The following is a 21,039-nucleotide window of genomic DNA, read 5'->3' as shown; positions in this document are numbered from 1 at the left end:
ACGGCTCGCAAAATGCGAGGAGGAGCATTTACGTGTGAAACGAGGCAGCTGTTAACAGTCTGTCTTTTCACACGTAAATGCCTCTCATCGTGTGAACATACCCTAACGCCTCGAATTACGCCTGAAAAAAAGCCCCTAATACACCTACAAACATCTGCCCATTACTTTCAATGGGTTTTACGGTGTTCTGTTCCCACGAGCCTTAATTTTACGCGTCGCTGTCAAAACACGGCGCGTAAAATGGCGGCTCGTCAAAAGAAGTGCAGGACACTTCTTGGGACGTTTTTGGAGCCATTTTTCATAGACTATTGAAAACAGCTCAAAAACTGGCGTAAAAACGCTGCGAAAAACGCAAGTTGCACAAAAAAACGTCTGAAAATCAGGAGCTGTTTTCCCTTGAAAATCAGGAGCTGTTTTCCCTTGAAAACAGCTCCGTATTTTCAGACGTTTTTGACGTGTGAACATACCCTTATCATTCATGGTTCAATTTTACTTCGTGAAAACTCTCTGACCAGAGTATTTACTTTAGTATTATCCAAGTAATATACAAGTCAGGCAATGCATATGAGTGATTTTCCATGGAAAAAATTGCTCATTTGATGGGAGATATCATTCTGTGTATGTCTCTTCTGATTGCAGAAAAATAGAATACTCATCACATCGTGGGAACATCTTTGTCTATTGCTAGCTTTAGATAACAATGAAAAGTTTTCCCATTCATATTAGGCCAGGGCTACAACTAGACATTTTGTAGTGCTATTGGTTGATTTTAACTCTTGAGTTACAGCTACAGTCCCCAAGATTGTATACAACTCAATGTATTCATTTGGACTGCAGCTGCACCTCAATAGTTAAAATCAGTCAGCAGCACTACAAAAAGCCTCAGCTTATCCCTGGTTGTATGCATGTTTGTATGTATATAAATATATATATATATATATATATATATATGTATGTATATATATATATGTATCATTGTACCATTTTTAGCCAGTTGATAAAAATACATTGGACCTAATCGATAAAATAAACAAAACCTGTTCGGCTGGATTTACACACTGCGTTTTTGTGCGTGCTCAGTGGTCTTTTTTGCAGTGTCTCTTTCATGCAGTTATAAGTGCGGCCAGTTGTTACATTACAGTTTATAGTAAAATATCAAATGCACTACACACAACTGCATTTTGGTTTATAGCGTTTTTGAGGCTAATTTTGTGGTCCGTGGCAATTTTTTTTTTCTAAACGTAGTATTCTATATGGGTATGGTGTTTTTTTTTCAAGCGTTTTTCCCATAGGATTCTCCAATAGTATTTTAAAAACGCCAGGAAAAAAAGCATGTACAAAATGACATGTCGTGAAAAACTCTACTAAAAACGCATTAAAAAACTGATGTTTTATTTTAATAACGATAGTGTTATTTAGAAGCGGTTTTTTTATGCAGTTTAAACTGCCAGAAAAATTCTGTGTGTGAAGGAGGCCTTAGTTTTGCCCATTCCAACTCCGATCACTTCTTTTATTTATTTAATCGTGTTTTGTGGAACATTAATGGTGAAATCTGGCTTCTCAGGGTAACAACACTTTATTAGCGTTAGCGTTTTCATATGCCTATCTATACAAATGAATGCCCCACTTTTCAGTAATTACTAAAAGAAAACTAAACTAAACTTTCTTCAAACTTTTGACATGTCCTAGTGACATGTCAAAAGTTTCAATCAGTGGGGTCCGAGCACTGAGACCCCCACTAATCGCTAAGGTGAGCGCCGGGCCACTTCTTTTCTCCTTAGAAAGCAAAGTGCGTAGGCTGAAGACTCAATAGAAGGGCTAGGAGTCCATAGACCGCTCGCTTGGCTTTCTGAGGAATTCTGAGCAGAGCCTATCAAAAACAAAGGGGCACATTGCTCACCTGAGTGCTTCTGCCGCATCCTCAGCGCTCGGACTGCCACTGATGAAAACTTCTGACATGTCACTATGACAAGTAAAAAGTTTAGTTACACTTTAAATACTAGATTGTAATAGGGTTCTTGGCTTCTTTTTTCATGGAGATCGTTTCTATGTGTGCTCAGATTTGTAACATTCATTTCTGCTCTCGTTAAATTCCATAAGTACAGTATGTGCAAATCTGTATTGTTTGCTCCCCCTAGTGGTTGTCTTGTGCTTCACAAATGTATCCAGGTTATGTTTTTTTTTTTTTTACTGTATAAAGGTAAATAATTTCTGTACCAAAGAAACAGTCAGTGTAAATTGGGACATTTATCTAATAAAAAAAATGAATAGTGGAACTTCTACATATGTCTACATGGTTTCAATGAAGCCTTTCTTCTATGCATTTCAGGTATTACAGTGCAACAATTTTGCAGATGTCCGGTGTGGATGATGACAGACTGGCTATTTGGCTTGCTGCTATTACTGCATTTACAAACTTCAGTTTTACACTTGTTGGTGTTTGGCTTGTAGAAAAACTTGGCAGAAGGAAACTCACACTTGGAAGTCTTACGGGTATGTGATCAGTGAAAGAATGTGGCAGCCAGAAGAAGGCCTTAAAGGGGTTGTCCCATCAGGGACATTTATGACCTTACCATAGGACATGTCACATGTTTCCTGCGCAACACAGAGCGGTAGAATGGGGTTTAGGGGCCCCGTTCTAGAGATAGTTGCAGGTCCCAGAGGTGGGACCCGCATCTATCTGACATTTATGACATATCCTGTGGATATGTCATAAATGTCCTTGGTGGCAAAACCCCTTTAAGAATGGAACCTTTTGCTTGTGTATATAAATCGGTGATCACTAGCTGTAGTATTAGTAGGTTGAGTTGTTACCTTAAAAATACAAAGTGGAGTATTGCTGTGTGTGTTAGAATGTGAAATAATCGTATCACAGGTATTCATATTTCGTTAACACGATTATCAATATCCATAATTGAATGCAGAGGCTTATAAAGTATTGTATTTATATAAGAAAGATTGATCAGATTAGTTGACGTTTAGCTAATGACATGCCATTGTTATATATGCATTTGTTCTTATTTTAAATGTAAACCAATAAACAGGGCTTTCCCCCATTGACCGACCATCGGGTACATTTATTAAATGCCGTATTTCTTAAGATAAACTCACTCTTAAATTTCACCAACAATCTAATGTGTATAGTGGCCTCCTGACTGTCCCCCAAGGGCAGACCGTGGGGGAAACGAGTGCTGAACATGTTGGATTCCAACGTACTCAATTCTATTGTTCTGCGGCGTGATAAGCCGCTGCCAATCTTATCTGACATCCGTTTTAATGGGGTGTTGTGGGAGAAAGTTGTTCTCAGAACAAATGTTTGGCCGACCGCTATTTTGTGTATTTCCAGCTTTACAGAATTCCACCACCTAATCTTTAGTCTTCAAATGTCTACATTGACCAATATGGCGTGATGTATAAAAAGTGTTGTATTTGGAAAAGACGCAAAATGACACATATACTTGTACCAAATGCATGAAAGTAGTTTGAGGCTATTTATTTTTATTAGGGCATTTATGCCAAAAACATTTGACACATGTTGGTCAATGGTCAAAGTATTTTGGGAAGTTTTTTTGTGTATTTGAGAAAGAGAATACTTAATTTCCTGTGTGTGGTACTTCAATATTTCTATACATAGGTCACATACTGTACCCAGGGACAGATCAATGTCATTTTCTCAGACATTGCATCCAAAGGACTTTTTTCTTTTTTTTTTTAAACATCAACCCAATTTGATATCTCCTGCTAGAAAAGTATTATTAACCCCTTAACCCATCAGTACTCTTATGTGAGAGATTGTATGTGTCTTCTACTGCTTCGTACTTTATTCTAAACACAAGTGCTGTTTCTGATGGAAAAAGGAAGATATGGCATAAGGCAACCACTGGGTCTCCAGGTGTTGTGAAAAAGCTCACCTCATGCCTCAACGCTGTATGCTGGGAGTTGTAGTTACGGAAAATTTGGAGAGCCACAGCTTGGAGCGCCACTGATTATAAGTTATACGTGTTGCCTCTTTCCCAAAATTTTGTATACATGGATAAGGGAGAGTGAAACATTTTGACAGAATGCTTTTCTTCTGTGCCCTGTACATGCCCAATATAAACAGAGAATGTGATATTCGTTCCAGTTAATCTGTGGTGAGCTAAACAAAGCGTCACACAAGTCTAACTGATTTGCTTCTAACATTTTCCCGCAGGTACGACATTGGCCTTGATTGTACTTGGTTTGGGCTTTTTATTATCTGCCCAGGTCTCGCCTCCAGTTACATTCACACCTACAGATCCTGCCAGTCAAAATTCTACTTGCTCAAAATATAGGTGAGTTTGATGTCCACGTTTCACTTCTAGTAAATGAAAATATGTAGAACATCTAAGTTCTTGTGTGAAGTATAATGTCCACATAGCAAGGAGAATGCCTTTAGGAAAATCTGGTGTGGGAATGACTTGTTTGGACAAATAGCCAAGATGGCACCAAAAACGATACGCTATAGAGTCCTACATAGCTGAGAGAGGTCAGTGCCTAAAAATAGTCAACATCTTAAATAACTGCTTCCTTTTTGCAGCTTTTGTAATGGATGTATGCTGGATCCGAACTGTGGATTTTGCTACAAGGTAAATGGTTCAAATACTGTTGATTCATCTTGCATTCCAGTAGATCCGAAAACAACAGAACACTCCGCATGGGGCAGGTAATTGTTTCTTTTATTACACATACTTGAACATTGAATGTTACCTTATAGTAAAAGTAGGTCAATAAAAATGTGCAGTGGAAATATTCAAACAATTTATCTATATAAAATAATGCAGAAGAAAAAAATAGTTTGCAATAAATATAATTCTTACCATATTGTAAAAAATGTGCAAACAATGTGAAGGAATTTATCTCCTACTATTTTGTGTTTAGAGCTCCTTTGCAGAACTATGTGTCTCCATGGTTACACACTACAGACAAGCCCTGTATGTAATCTGATCCTGCAGACATACTCCCTTTTACCTGTCCCCCATTCCATTGTAACCTAAATGTGGCATGTCAACAACAAGTCGGAGGTAGAAGGAAGTACAACTGCAGGATCAGACCGCACAGTTTGTTTGTAGTTTATAACCATGTAGATACATAGGTCTGCATAAGAACAGCAAACACAAAGTGGTAGGAGATTTCGAATTAAGACTATTTGCAAAGTTGCTTCACTTTTTATTTTATAATAAAAAATAATTGCAAGTGGCCTGTTCACATCCGCATTGGCCTTCCATTCATGAGTTCCGTTAGACCTTACCGTCGGAGGAACCGATGAACGGAAAGCCAAATGGAAACCATAACTTCCGTTTTACCATGGATTTCAATGGTAATGCTTCTGTTGCAATTGGTTTCCGTTTGTTTCCGCAAGGTTTCCGTTTTTTTTCAAGGAAACAATAGCGTAGTCGACTACACTATTGTTTCCGCAAGAGAAGGGAAACCTTACGGAAACCAATTGCAACGGAATCATTACCATTGAAATCAATAGTCATACAAACGGAAGCTATGGTTTCCATTTGGCTTTCAGTTCATGGGTTCCTCCGACGGAAATGTCTAATGGAACCCATGAATGGAAGGGTGACGCTGATGTGAACGCACCCAAAGATAGAAAGTCCCTTTTAAAATTAAAAAGAAACAAATAAAAAACTGCAGTTGTTTTACAATGTTTGCTGTATTGTTGAAAAGGACAAAAGGTGGAGAGAATGTGTGACACTTCTACAATGTCATGTTATGGTACATTTAGCAGTTTCCGTACCATATATTATTGTATTAAAAGGAGTCTTCTTTTTCAGATGTACAAATGAAACCAAATCTAAATCGGGTACTTATTGGGCTTATAATTACTGTCCAACATCATACTCATGGACTGTGCTCCTTGGATTAATGTTGTACTTGATTTTCTTTGCACCTGGTAAGAGCTACTGAAAATAATTTAGAAAGTATTGTCATTTTCCATAGGCTATTTTACCATTAAATATATATTTTTATGAAACCGCATTATTCCCTAATACAGTGTTATGATTAAAAAATACGCTCTCGGAGATTGCGATTGCATTTGGTGAACAGTGTACCTCCAAATTGTAGCAGCTTTTATAGATTCGTAGTTTAACATGTTCTGTAATTTTTTAAGGAATTAGAAGAATTATTTTTTTCCTTTTTCTTTTGTACTTTGTGTTGGGCCTTTTCCTGTCCACAAAGGCTTAGCAGTGCCCCTATTTTCAGTAGGAGCAGAAAGTAACCATGATCCTTCATTATAAGCAATACCTTTTCTATAATTATGTCTTCTATATGTATGGGTTCTCCCAATTTCCAGTTTAGTGGCTGGATTATCTGACTTTAATTATCTTATTTATTCATTTCCTTGTTAAATACCTTCAGACATAAGGGTAAATAAATTTATAACATGCAGTGACCGCATTTACAATTCTTAATGTAAACCTATAACCCGAATCTAACACTTTACTGTATGAAGGTTAGCACAAAACTGGGTTTAGATAGAAGGTAGTAACACATGACTGTACAATCACACAAGGTGTACACAAGATGTGTTTGTAATCTGTTACCATGGATAAACATAGGTCTGCATAGGAGCTGTATACACACAACTAAAGGATATTTTGAAACAGTATTATTTGCAAAGTTGCTTATTTATGTAATTTTAGTTTCAGTAGAACAATAAAAAATTTATTAACTTGCACAAAAAAAAGAAAAAGAAACATCACTGAAAGTGTGTCCGCTATGTTAAATATGTACATTGGGTATGGAGTCTGAAAATGAGCCAAATAGGGAGGCACAGTGTGGCTTATGTATGGCAATAACTTCATTAGGTATAACAGATTTGATTTGTTTGCCTTTTATTTTATTTTTCAACAATATTATGTTATAATATAGCATATAGTTGTTTTCTAATAATAAACAATTCTAAAATTGGTTTTATGTGTAATTATGTAATGTTCCCTCTAGGTTGAGCAACATATAGTCCAATGCCCATAATGAAATGTACTCCACCATCATTTTCAGATTTTCTATAGCTTAGACTTCGTTCACATCTGCGCCAGGGTCCTGTTCCAACGTTTCGTCAGAGCTTTCATTCCGTTTGTGTCAGTCAGGGTCCCGTTCAGGAAGGAAAGCTCAGTCGGAACGGAGCCCTAGCGCAGATGTGAACGAAGCCTAAGAGTCTAAAAAACTAGTTGTTTCCTGTGTGTTTGATTTTTCATTTCCTTTCACTAAATGCTGTGTTATTTATAGGTATGGGACCAATGCCATGGACTGTCAATTCTGAAATATACCCACTATGGGCAAGAAGCACAGGAAATGCATGTTCCTCTGGAGTAAACTGGATTTTTAATGTAGTAATCTCCCTCACGTTTTTACACACAGCAGAGTATCTTACGTACTATGGTAAGCACTGCTTTATTTTGGAAGCACATGTACATTTAAAGCACACATGTGCCATAGTTTTTCATGGAGAGCATTCATTCGTTACTGTGCCTGTATATTCACCTAGTGAATCGACTTAAGCCTTTCTACTTCTAGACATTGCAATATTTTATCATAATTGCCTAAACATTTACTTTAGCTACCAGTTAAAACATACTTAAATCAGAGCTGTTTAGGCACGTGTGTGTGTGTGTGTGTGTGTGTGTGTGTGTGTGTGTGTGTGTGTGTGTGTGTGTGTGTGTGTGTGTGTGTGTGTGTGTGTGTGTGTGTGTGTGTGTGTGTGTGTGTGTGTGTGTGTGTGTGTGTGTGCGTGCGTGCGCGCTTTCTAGATTTTGTTTTAAGTGTATGATAATAAAAAATATATATATATCAGTCAAGTAAAAAAACAAGTAGATTTTATTTTAAAACATATTAGGTTATGGTTTTATATATAATATGTACACAGCACACATTTCACTGAGTGCTATGTGTGTAACTATCAAGAATTCTCCTGACAGCCGAACACCTGCATTCTCTGTGTCATATTTCTATGGCTCTGCAGAATAATTGATCGATTTTAAAAGGGCGTATTGATAGTCACTATGGGGTTAATGAGTAGATAAGAAAGCAGTGTGCAATAATTGTTCTAAGCCTCAGATCTAGTATCCTTTTGGCAATAGATGACATCTTCAGTATTCCCTTTGACATTTTCTATATTGACCATAGTGTTGGATATGTTAGAGGAGTCATTTTTGTATATTTTGTAAAAAAAAATTCATTCTTCTGTAGTGCACATACCGTGCTGTTGCTATAGCAGTGAATCAGATTCTGTTATTTTATAAGTGAATATTATCAAATGAAAGTCAGGATCTGGTTGTCGTGAGCAGCATTACAGGTTTTCATCTGCATTGGTATTTATACCTCTTCTCTAACACTTAGGTTCTCGCGCTATTCACTATTGAGGAACACAGATTGCATGTTACTTGCTCCTGGCACATCTTCTACAATTCCTCTAGGATTTTTAGGTTCCTATATAACATTTTGTAATAGAGGACTTTTATCTTTATATAGCATATGAAGCTGAATTTTAAAAAGACTTGTTTTTATCTCTCATGGATTTACTTTATAATGTAATACAGCAAAATGAGTACAGGAGATCCTAATACAAAAGTAGAGGGACTGCTGTTCCTGACCTTCACATGACATGGAGACTTAAGGACCAAGTGCTGGGGTGGCGTCATTCCTGCTAGTAAAGAAGGCTGCACAATACAAATAATACATTCTCAGAATACTTCTGGCTTAAGGCACTTTTTTGCTTCATTATTTTTCATTACTAATATAATCTTCAGATGCGCCTGGCCGTGTAGCTAATCTTTCTGTGCAATAAATAAGATGAACACAATGAACATCTGTGTTTGATCACAATAATGTTTGCCGTAATTGCCTCCGATTTCCAGACGCTGCTTTAACTAAGCAGCAAACGGTAAAACTTCTGAACGTGTTGAAGGCTGCTGGTTCTGTAAAATGTCAGCCGTATAAGAGGCATTTCTACATATAGCAATGTCATTTTAAATGTGATCTGTAATTCATATGTGTATGTACGTATAGCGTAAATATTACAGTCACATATGACTAAACTGAGCTACTGCAATCCATTTACATATTACTAGAGCCATTAAAGCCGCATTTTCAATCCGCTGTCAGATGTGACTCTTCTGGTTGTATAAAAAAGACCAAACATCTGGAACTAATGGACGTCTTGAGCTAGGGATGAAACACTATGGCAGAAAAGAAGCAAAAGGGTTGTTTATTTTGGGTTGGCACTTTTTCATTTACATTTTCTCAATTCTATAGAGAATACCCTATATAATCTCTACCTAACATCTGAATTCATAAGTTTTTTCTTGCTGAAATTTGCTGTTAAAGTTCTGCCCGTTGCTCCTTAGCAACAGATGGCAATCTTACACTTTCTCAGTATTCGCTGTTATTCCAAAAAGTGGGGATCTGAGACCGACTCATTTATTTTGCTTTTCACTGGTTTCAGCAATTTAAAGGGGTTATGAAGGGAGTGAAAAGTATTAGCAGTGTACTCACTGAAATATGTGAGTACACTTGCTAATATACATTCTGGTCCCCCGTCTCACTGATTCTGAGATTTCAATAGATTTTGATAGCTCTGGCGGGGGATCGGAAGTCTAGTTGCACAGTCTTAAGTCCTGACGACACGACTCTTCGTCATTTGAACGGCCCACTCTTTACTGTATGTAAGAGCTGTACTACTACTACTACTGCTTGTACATAGAGTACAGCGGGGCCAGTCACATGATGGAGAGTCGTGTCGTCATGAAGGAAGACTGTGCAACTAGACTTCCGGTCCCCCGCCAGTGCTAGAAAAATCTATAAAAATCTCAACCAGTGTGATGGAGGACCGGACTGTATATTAGCGAGTGAACTCACATACTGCAGTGAGTACACTGCTAATACATTTCGCTCCCCACATAACCTCTTTAACCATTCTACATCCACAATTCTTCTAGTCACATGCTGATGCCCTGTGCAGATAGACCTAATTATTTAATTTTATAATGTTCTGCCATTAAAGAGATTGGGCTGATTCTACATTAACCCGATCCTCCTGAGGCAACAGGATGGAAGATGACTGGTTAAAATGATTAGCTCCCTGTCACAAGAAGTGCTAGACATGACATGATGGTGTCACATGTATCTTTATGCTACAGATATATGCAGATCACTAGTAATAGTGATCCATCGTCCAGCAGTCATTAGATCACTTTAATGTCTGATGTATAAAGCAATGCTGACTGAACATAAATCAAGTTATCCCAATTTCCTCCAGGGTAATAATAAGTATAAAAGAAAAGGAAATAAAAATGTAAAAAGCCTTTAAATAAAAATAAAAAATACAGCTAGCCAGTTCTGCCCCTATCTGCCTTGACATTACTACAATAACTATTTTTGTACATGGGGGGCTTTGCACACGTTTGCAGATCCCACATACAAGCAAGGACAAAGAAACATACTAAAATTAAAATGAGGGACATTGTTCTTAGGCATTATAGCGACCATATACATTATATTTTATGTACAGGAGAGTGAGAAGATCATTTTGGGGCATTAATTTGTTTGGTTAAGCTAATTCCATTAACCCCTTCCCGACTCCTGACATGTTGTGTGATGGTGCATGCACAGGAGCTGTGCCCGCACCATCACCAGCGGGTGCCATCTGTAACAAACTCAGCATCCCCCAACCCCCACCTATCAAAACTTCTGACATGTCTCGATCAGTTACCCTTTAAAAAATTAAGATATCAATACCATTTCCACCCCATCTGTACAAAAATCTTATCTGGCCAAAGTATGATATTACAAAAAAATCACCCTTACAATGAGTCATTTAGGCTTTGAAGGCCTTAAACATGTAGGTGTTTATCCACTCGCTAGATTTTAAGGGTTCATCCACATACAGTATTATGTTTGTCTACAAATTTAAGGGTGTATTCCCAACTTACACATTTATGGCATATTCACTGAATATGCCATAAATTTCTGATAGATGCAGGGCCCAGTTCTGGGACCCGCACCTATATTGGGAACGGGGATTACCCGACCCCGTTTCGCCTGGTGCGGCGGCTGCTGGCTGCTGATTCCCGGCAGGGACTAGTGGAGAAGGGGCTGTGTGGCTCTCCCCATTCTGTTGGAGTTATGGAAACAGCCAAGCACTCCCGTTAAACAGACTGGACAGAAGCGCGCACTTGTGCGGCTCTCTCTACACTAGTCCCCAGCTGGAATCTGCGGCCGCTGCTCCAGGCAAAGCAGGTGTCGGATGACCCCCATTCTCGATATGCGAGCAGTTCCCAGAGCTGGGACCTGCATCTATCAGACATTTATGGCATATACTGGAGCGAAATTGTAAATAGTGCTAAAAGCGCTTAGCATGCTGGAAGCACAATGCAAATGTTGAGATTCAGTAATGCTAGAAAATCTACCTTGTTATACTGAAAGATTACGGTAACTGTCATTTGATAAAACTTTTGACATGTCATAGAGATGTCAGAAGTTTTGATCAGGGTCCTGAGACCCCCACCGATCACTGAAATGAAGGGGCAGAAGCGCTTCGCTGAGTGCAATGCCTTTTCTGCTGTAGTGGTTATCTTTGGCTCTTTTAGGCTCATCATGAAAGACTGTGTTAGTTGAAGACAGGCTCATAGACTTCTAGACTTTCATCTAAAGCTAAGCACGCCTCTTCGAAAAGAGCCAAGGATAGCCAAAGTTATTTCATTACAGTCATAACTCACAGACACAATAAATTGGCTGAGGTTAATTGCTGAGAATGTGTTTGCTGAAAAAAAAATTCTTAAATAAGCCATAGCTTACAATAAAATCCGCAAAATATCTCCCATGTAGCACACTTTATTATATTGTCATATACTATTCTATCTAGGGTTCTATAGGTAAAAAAAACCAGAGCTAAGGCTCTGTTCACATCTGTGTCATGGCTTCCATTTACAAAATAAGCCACGATGCAGGGCCAGATCTGTCGTATGACGGATTCCAATGGTGCCAGACTGACCCTATTGACTTAAAATGGAGCTCATCTGGGTCCTGCCATGGCTTCCACTAATTTTATGGCAAAAATAGCGCTTCATCAAGCTCTGATCGAGCTTTCTGATAAGCTTCATGCCCCTAAGGTCAGCTATGGAACTCCACTACGACATTTAGAGACTTTCTCTTGTTCTTATACAGTTTTATTTTATATCTCCTCTTTAGTATTTGTCTTAGTCTTGGGCCGAATTCAGACGACCATAGTATACATCCATGTGACGGCCGTTAAAACAGCGGCCAGTTACGGACGCATGTATTTCAATGGGGCTATTCACACGGCCATTGTTTTAACAGACCGTGTAAAGTGTTCGTTGAAAAATAGTACATGTCCTAATTTCGTCCGTTTTCACGGATCCCTCTATGGAGATCCGTGAAAAAAGGTCCCGCATGGGTGCAACTCGGATGTGAAAAACTGCTGTTTTTTACGTCCGAGTTTGCACTCTTTTGTGTGAATCTGGCCTTAGAGCCCGTGGAGGACCTTGCTCGTAGAAGATCACTTTTAAAATTTTGTACACACTTTAAAGAGTACTACTAGTTTACTTTACGCAAAATTTAGCAGAATTGCATGAACCGCATTTCCTTAATGTATGGTTAACATAATAGGCCTCTTTAGAGTAGTCTGCACATCACCAGGACAGAACCTTTTCCAATAGCTTGTATTAGACGGTCATAAAATGCCTTCAAACGGGAGAAACTTTTTTAGAAAAAAAAAAAACATGATTAGAGGGTCATGACCTAAAACTACTGTCAATTCCAACTGCTTTTTAAACATAAGTGAGAATTTCTAATACTTGCTTCACTGTTGTGATGTATTGTACTGATGGCGCATATGTGATGTGTGTACTCCATGCTCATTGTTCACTATGTATCATTTTATTTTACAGGAGCATTCTTCCTGTATGCAGGCTTTGCTTCTGTAGGACTCCTATTTATTTATGGCTGCCTACCAGAGACTAAAGGAAAGAAGCTGGAGGAAATTGAATCTTTATTTGAAAACAGACTTTGTACATGTGGTGCCTCTGAATCTGATGAGGGGAGGTATATAGAATATATTCGCGTAAAGGGAAGTAATTATCATCTTTCTGACAATGATGCTTCTGATGTGGAATAATTTTCCTCGGCAGATGCATACTAATCATTTAAAAGCCTTCTGGAGAAGGACAGCTATAGGTGACCTCACAGTCCTGCTTCTGGTCTGGTTCTCTTAACAGTTCAAAATAAACCTACTGAAATCTTGTTAGTTACGGATCCGGAAGGACGGACATCTCAATGATTGAAATTTAACAATTATTTCTGCTGGTTTCTTATTGTTTTCTTTCCATTGTGTTTCTATGAATGCATCCATCCCTGCATTGTATTTACTTTTAAACTGTATTTATAAATTATACAGATACTAGATCTGTAAGATTTCAGAAAATCGAATGAATACTCAGTTTGTCTTCCTTTTGTTAATGTCATGAGTGGGGTTGTGTCCCTTACACTTAAATGCATGTGATCAAATTTGAAATGCACAAAACCTTTGCACAAATTGGATTTAATGATCTCTAAATATATGAACAGTGTTTAGCAGGAAACTTTATATTTACATTTGATTTACATGGTTAAAATCAAAATGTAACATTCCAATACAAATATCCAAGCGTGATATCTGCAGCTAGTAACAATACAAGTATGTGTCAAATGACCAAAACATAAAAAAGCACAACTAAACCCTCTAATGACAGACAGGGTTGCATTTTTATAAACCAAGGCAAACCCAATATTTGCTTCATACTATTTTGTGTGCCAAGTAGTAGCATAGTGTATTTTTTTTTTCCTACAGGGATGAAATCTGATTAAACAGGTTTCAAGTAGCAATGATTCTCATGTTTACATTGGTGTTCAGATAAGCTTATACCAGATTTGGTTAACCTTTAGTGGTTCAGATAATTTTTTTATTAATAGGATGGTTCAGTTATATATGACATGCAGTGTAACCAATCAGCAGGTCAATTTAAAGAGGCTCTGTCACCAGATTATGAGTGCCCTATCTCCTACATAATCTGATCAGCGCTGTAATGTAGATAACAGCAGTGGTTTTTATTTTGAAAAACAATCATTTTTGGGCAAGTTATAAACAATTTTAGATTTATGCTAATTAGTTTCTTAATAGACAACTGGGCGTGTTTTTACTTTTCACCAACTGGGCGTTGTACAGAGGAGTGTATGACGCTGACCAATCAGTATCATGCACTTCTTATTGTTCCAGCCCAGCTTCTTTCACTGCACAATCACGCTGGGCTGGAACAATGAGAAGTGTATGACACTGATTGGTGTGATTGCTCAGCGTCATACACTTCTCTGTACAACGCCCAGTTGGTAAAAAGTAAAAACACGCCCAGTTATCTATTAACAAAGTAATTAGCATAAATCTAAAATTGTTCATAACTTACTCAAAAATGATCGTTTTTCAAAATAAAAAACACTTATCTACATTACAGCGCCGATCAGATTATGTAGGAGATAGGGCATTTATAATCTGGTGACAGAGCATCTTTAAAGTTTGAACATTAGATTTAGGGCTCATGCACACAGCCGTATTATGGCTCCATTTTGTACAGAGCCATAATAGGGCTGCTATAGAGGTGCAGGAGTCCTCTACTGTACCTTTTGTATGCCTCTGATTTCATATGGAAGTTTTTCCTGTTGGATTTCGTACAAATCTGAAAGAAACAATAGCCAATGGCTTTCTCCATTGGACTCTAGAAGCATTTCTTACATTGCTTATAGGTTCTGCCGTGTTCATGAGCCCTTTAGGGGATAAAAGTTGCCTCACTTTTTAACAGGTGGGATGGGGCATTTGAATCCAGGCCACGATAAACATTTGATCATTTTACAGATAATTTCAGGGGTGTAAATATCCAGTTGTGATCAGACTATTGGCCAAACTTAAACCTACCACTACATATCTACTAAAGTGACAATTAAGTCTATGTTGTGTTATGTATGCATACTGCTTATATGTTGTGACCATTTCTCTCTTTATTGATTAACATCAAGGACAACCAGCAATATAATATGATAAAAGATGAATTCTTGAAAGCACTTGATGCGCAGCGCTATAGAAAAAAGTTATGTTAGTAGACTTTACTGTTAAACATACAAAATTACAAGTAGAACATGCAAGAAGTGTAACAAACATACAAAAGCTTTCAAAATTCACAGTCCACTATATTTGTGTTGTTTTGATATGAAAATATCAGTACTATAAATTATATAGTTACGTTTACAGATTAACCAGGTTTCTATGCTGATAAATGTTATGTCTTACAGGTGACACATTTCAGAATTGTAAGTTGGAAGTACCTCTCCCCCCTCTCTCATATGGTGGCCTGTCAGCTACTTACCAGTAAAACATGGTAGGGTTTTGAGGCCACAACTTGTTTGTACTTTCCAGTTATCTATGAAGATGACATATTATCTTAAAATATGAAACTCAAACCGGGAGAAATGCTAATGTTTATATTGATTTTAAACATTCCATATTATAATACCTGGACTATTATATAAAAATGTGTACAGTACTGCTTTTTATTAAGCAACCCCCTTTATTAAACCTATCTTCTTCTTTTTTTTTCATACCAATTTTAGGTATGCCAGTACCCAGATTATTGTTATAATGTTTTTCACATTTTCTGTTAACTTTTTTTGGACAAACCTTTACAAAATACATTGATTTGTAGCTTTTTGTATGTCCCACTATAAATGTATAGGCCATCATATAAAGAACAATGGCAAGCATTTGTGTTAGTTTATCAAAGTAATTTTATAGGTCAGCTTGAATGAAACCTGAAATTTCAAGTTTGGTTGGGTTGAGCACAATTTCCTACCCTCTACTTCCTGGAGCTTAGGAAGCTGAGACATAGGGTGCCCCCCGTCTTCATTGTCCTCACATACGAGAGCTACTTAAGCTGTCTGTGTGCCTAAAGAATAGCCATGGTCATAACATTTTGTTAGTCCAGGAACAAGGTTCTCCTGCTTTTCCCCATTGTGAGCTCTGGGTCAGATAAACGTGAGTATCCTGATAAAGTGCAGCCGTGATGTCTGCTTTCCAGACAGCTATGTGGTGATAATTATGTTTTCAACCACATTGGGATCTAATGCTAGGTGTGTTCACAGTGAGAACACTATATTAGGGAAGTGGAATTGGAAGGGAAAGTCTAGTAAAAATTATTTTCTAATACGCCATAGATACATCTGTGATCTCGGACCACCACTTACTTCCAGAATGAAATGGTTCTATAGAATGCTGAGTTACCTTTGGCGCTTCTAAGAGATTACGGTTTCTGAACACCTGCCGCTAACATTCCAAAAGACCAATCAAATCGATGAAAAACTGGAATTTCTTAGCAGTGTCATAGGGCATTAGGGCATGTTCACATCAGCGTTGCCCTTCCGTTGAGGGGTTCCGTCGGAGGTTTCCATCGGGTTAACCCCTCAACGGAAAGGCAAACGAAAAACTTAGGTTCCGTTTGCATCACCATTGATCTCAATGGTGATGGAAACGTTGCCAAAGGTTTCTGTTTGTCACCGTTGTGACAGGGTTCCGTTGTTTTGACTGAGTCAATAGCGCAGTTTGCCTTTCCGTTGAGGGGTTAACACGACGGAAACCTCAGACGGAACCCCCCAACGGAAGGGCAACGCTGATGTGAACACAGCCTTTAATGGCGATTCTCATTTTAAATATTTATGGCATATCCACCTCTGGGACCAGTACCTATATACAGAATGGGGGTCCTGCGACACCATGAGGCGGTCGTTTCATCCAGGCGGAGGATCAGTGAAGAGTTAACTAGGAATTATGGAAATAGCCAAGCTCTTTGTGCTCGACTGTTTCTGTAACTCCCATAGAAGTAAATGGAAGTTACGCGAACAGCCGAGCTAGCTGTACTCGGCTACTCCAGGTCGGGTTTGGGAGAATGCCGTTCTGGAGATAGGTGCAGGTTCCAGAGGTGAGACCTGCATCTTTCAGGCATTTATGGTATATCCTGTAAATATGCCATAAATGTCTAAGATTGGTATACACCTTTAAGTGCTTTATATGACTATTTCATTATGGTAATCGGAGATCACCAACTTCACCAATGCAATCGCACTTGTATAATATGAAATAACAGAATATAAGTTTGACTAGGTTTACCCATTAAGCAATTCACGAACGTTCCTCAAAGGTGGACCTACAGTTAAAAGTTTGACAACCAAAGGGAAAGCTAAGAAAGTCTCCTGAAGTAAGCAAATCAAATACCAAATTCAATATATGTAATACAATCTTTCTTTCATCTTCTTGGACATGTTTGGTAATACTTGCACTGCCAAAGATTGTGCTTTTTTTGTGAATAATGGTTCCATTTTGTTAACGCTTTAATCTTTTTCTGGTCTATTTGTGAATAATTTTTCTACAGTAAAATCTAACTTTTGCTAATGAAATACTCATTGTTATGCATTTATTAAAAGGGTACAGTATTTAAATTATAAACTAATGTATTTATCTTTGTGAGAGCACAAACAAAGCATTCAGTGAAACTTCACTTTTGTAGCTGAAAGTCGAATAATATCTGAGAATGTCTGAACATTTATAAAACACATATTTCATATGTCATAAATACTGGCAGGGAAAACAGTACATATGTTAAAACAAATTAACTATTTATTATGGATTGTTCATTTAATGAATGTTCATATACTGTACCAGGCCAGAAGCAGAGAATTCACAATGTGTGCTTTATGGCAAATCTGTATTTTTCGGGTACAATTTATCAAGAATATGTAGCTGCAGTGTAATTCCTAACTTCTGAAAATGACTAATGTAATATATTGTTTGTTTTATATACATTTTAATAGCCTTGTGTACAGTATTGTAAACCTCAAGTGAACTAGGTTGTGGCAGTGTTACAATGTCAGCAAAGTTAAACTCTGACTGTGTTGTTATCAGATACAGTTTGTGTACTTCAGGGTAAATTACTACAAAACTATGTCAGAGTAAAGAGAGATTTTTCCGCTTCTACTGTATGTTTCACTTAGAAAGTTTTATTTTTTACAGTATGTGCTAATTATCAGCACTGTGGTGTTTTGTATTAACGTGTCAACGGTGTATGAACAATATTAAAGTATATTAGTTAATAAAGAAAATATGTTCATAGAACAGTAGTATTTTATTTTGTGTTTAACACTGTATATAATATGTATTCCATTTTTTAGGGTACATCCTCCTGTTTTTTGTCTCTGAAATAAAACTTGCCTATAAAAAAATCTTGTGTTGTGCAACTCCTGATAAGAAAAACTATTACCACAGCGTATAATCTGTAATATGACAAACACACTGAGCTGTGCATATCAAACTACCCTTCTGGACAGGCATACAGAAGCTCCCATAGTAAGGACCTTGCATGCGCAGCCACCTCTCCACCAAGAACACGGAAAACAAGCTCCTTGTTCTTGAGGTTCACTTCAGTGGTAGTCCCTTTTTAAAGTGGATCTGTCAGGTATACCATACTGTCCTAATTAAATGCGGCGGAAGGGGTATCAAGTTTTTATTTAAATATTTGTGTACAAATATATAAAAAATAAATACTGCAAAACCTCTGGCATACACCCAGCTGATTTGAGAGCCACTGGTTTCCCTCCCTCCCCCTCTGGCTGATTGACGGAACTCTCTGTATATACACTAATACAAAACCCTTTTTCTATTTGACTCATAACTACGATGAGTAATGTGCAGACTGAGGGTTTATAGTATTTTTCATATATTTGCCCACAAATTTTCAAATAAAAAGTTTACCCATAGCCGAGCAGGTCTATAGCCTTTAACATACTGCTCTTCATCATTTCATGACGAGGGAGTGTTTTGGGCCTTGATGCCCAGAGCAAAATTTCACCTTTTGGAATGCTGTATTCAAAAGGAGAATTTATTTTATTTCTTCATCTACCCAAAATGTATTTATTAACCCCTTAGTGACCAGCAATACGCCTTTTTTTCACGGCGGTCACTAAGAGGCCTTATGCTAGGCCGCCGCTTTTTCACGGCGGCTGAGTCTAAGTCCTGCACGGGTGTCCGTTTAACCCCTTAAATGCTGCGGTCAGTAGCGACCGCAACATTTAAGTTGTTTACAGAGGGAGCCTCCGATTGGATTCAATCGCGGGCCTCCGATGGGGTGCCATGGCAGCCGGGGGTCTAATAAAGGCCCCCAAGCCTACCTTGGCTATATGCCAATTAGGCCATGCCATAGGCATGGCCTAGTAGATTGCCTGTCTGTTTAACACTGATAGGCAGTAATGCTCTGGTATACGAAGTATACCAAAGCATTATATCTGCGAGCTAAATAGTGAAGTATTAAATAGTGATCGCATAGTGAAGACCCCTAATGTGACTAAAAAAATAAGTAATAAATGTTAAATAAAAATGATTAATAAAGATTACAATAAAAAAAGTTTTCCCATAAAAAATTTTATTTAGTAAAAATGTAAAAAATAAATAAAAGTACACATATATGGTATCGCCGCGACCGTATTGACCCAACCAATAAAGTTAGGATGTCAATTAAACCGCAAGGTGAACGCCGTAAAAAAAAAAACGCAAAAAACAAAGGCGAAATTGTGATTTTCTTTTTTTCCATTCTTCCCCCAAAAAAGTCATAATAAAAGTTAATCAATAAGTCCAATGTACAAAAAGTATCAATGAAAACTACGTCTCATCCCGCAAAAAACAAGCCCACATATCACTACATTGACGGAAAAACAAAAAGTTGTGGCTCTTGGAACGCGACAATGCAAAAACAAATAATTTTAGTTCAAAAGTGTTTTTATTGTGCAACAGTCGTAAAACATAAAAAACCTCTACATATGTGGTATCGTCGTAATCGTACCGACCCATAGAATAAAGGTAACATGTTATTTACGCCGCACAGTGAACGGCGTGAATTTAAAATGCATTGAAAAATAGTGGAATTTCAGGTTTTTTTTCTATTCCCCCAAAAAAAGGTTAATAAAAAAGTGATGTGTATCCTGCAAAAAACAAGTCCTCAAAGTTATAGCTCTATATGCGACTATAGAGAAAAAAAATGCTTTGTCATTAGGGCCTAAAATAGGTTGGTCACTGAAGTGTTAAGAAGAAATGTTAAAGTATAAATAGGGCTTTATTGTTGTTGTTCCAAATTGGATCTGACTAAAAAATAGACAGAAACAGGAACGAAATAACATTTTCTCTATTCTTAGTTTGGCACAATAATTATCCTCTAACTCTCCCATGTACAGAGATCCCAAACATTGTCAAACATATGATGTAGTGCTGAGAACATAGAACCCATTTTAGTTTTACATGCATCTCCCTCCTTTATCCACATATTATTCTATCTTTTATAGTTTGGGAAAATGAGCTTATTCTCAGTAGTATTGTTATGGAACTCACTATGATGACAAGACAAATCTAATTCATTATGTTTTTTATTACTAGTAAGTCCATTACCTCCATTATATCTCCATCCCAGTCATATTCATCATAATAGATGTAAGCCGTTCTAATGTCTTATTATCCATTGTAACGTTTCATGTCATACTTCATAGTGTTAGCTCTGTCATTTTTGGCAGTGTAATAAATTATGCCCATTCTAATCTAATCAACAATTTCTCCAAACATCTGTCAGATGACACAAGTAGTAGCCTTTATTTTTTTTTATTTCACACATTTTGACAGTTATTCATATTGATCTAATCTACAAAAGTAATTGTAATGATGTAACTGAATTTGTATTACATGTGATAATAAAGGTAACAATTCACAAAACTCACATCTACTCACTAACCATGCCCTATGAGGTGTTCGTCATTCTCACCCTAATGATGTCTTCCGGTTACTTCAAATTGTTACATCTTTTGTGAAATCACTGCGTTCTCACAGACTATCGAATTTTCACATTGAGATGTAATTTTATCTTCATGTCATCCATATCTCTT

At 37.5% G+C, this 21,039-nt stretch overlaps 2 protein-coding genes across 2 annotated transcripts in view; one reads left to right on the top strand and one right to left on the bottom strand.

Moving 5' to 3' along the window:
* Window positions 1-13,473, top strand: part of SLC2A13 (solute carrier family 2 member 13) — a 204,934-nt gene extending 191,461 nt beyond the window's left edge. The window contains exons 5-10 of the mRNA XM_075857249.1: window positions 2,330-2,493; window positions 4,193-4,313; window positions 4,559-4,684; window positions 5,802-5,920; window positions 7,258-7,410; window positions 12,936-13,473. Of these exons, the coding sequence (XP_075713364.1) occupies window positions 2,330-2,493; window positions 4,193-4,313; window positions 4,559-4,684; window positions 5,802-5,920; window positions 7,258-7,410; window positions 12,936-13,162 (910 nt within the window). The 3' untranslated portion in view covers window positions 13,163-13,473. The remainder of the gene's footprint in view (window positions 1-2,329; window positions 2,494-4,192; window positions 4,314-4,558; window positions 4,685-5,801; window positions 5,921-7,257; window positions 7,411-12,935) is intronic.
* The window catches only part of REDIC1 (regulator of DNA class I crossover intermediates 1), a 243,801-nt gene that overhangs the window by 12,631 nt on the left and 210,131 nt on the right, over window positions 1-21,039 (bottom strand). The gene's annotated exons all lie outside the window — the stretch shown is intronic.

This window comes from Rhinoderma darwinii, chromosome 3, assembly GCF_050947455.1.
Source record: "Rhinoderma darwinii isolate aRhiDar2 chromosome 3, aRhiDar2.hap1, whole genome shotgun sequence".
NCBI classification, from domain to species: domain Eukaryota; kingdom Metazoa; phylum Chordata; class Amphibia; order Anura; family Rhinodermatidae; genus Rhinoderma; species Rhinoderma darwinii.
This window is presented reverse-complemented; position numbering and strand designations above follow the sequence as displayed.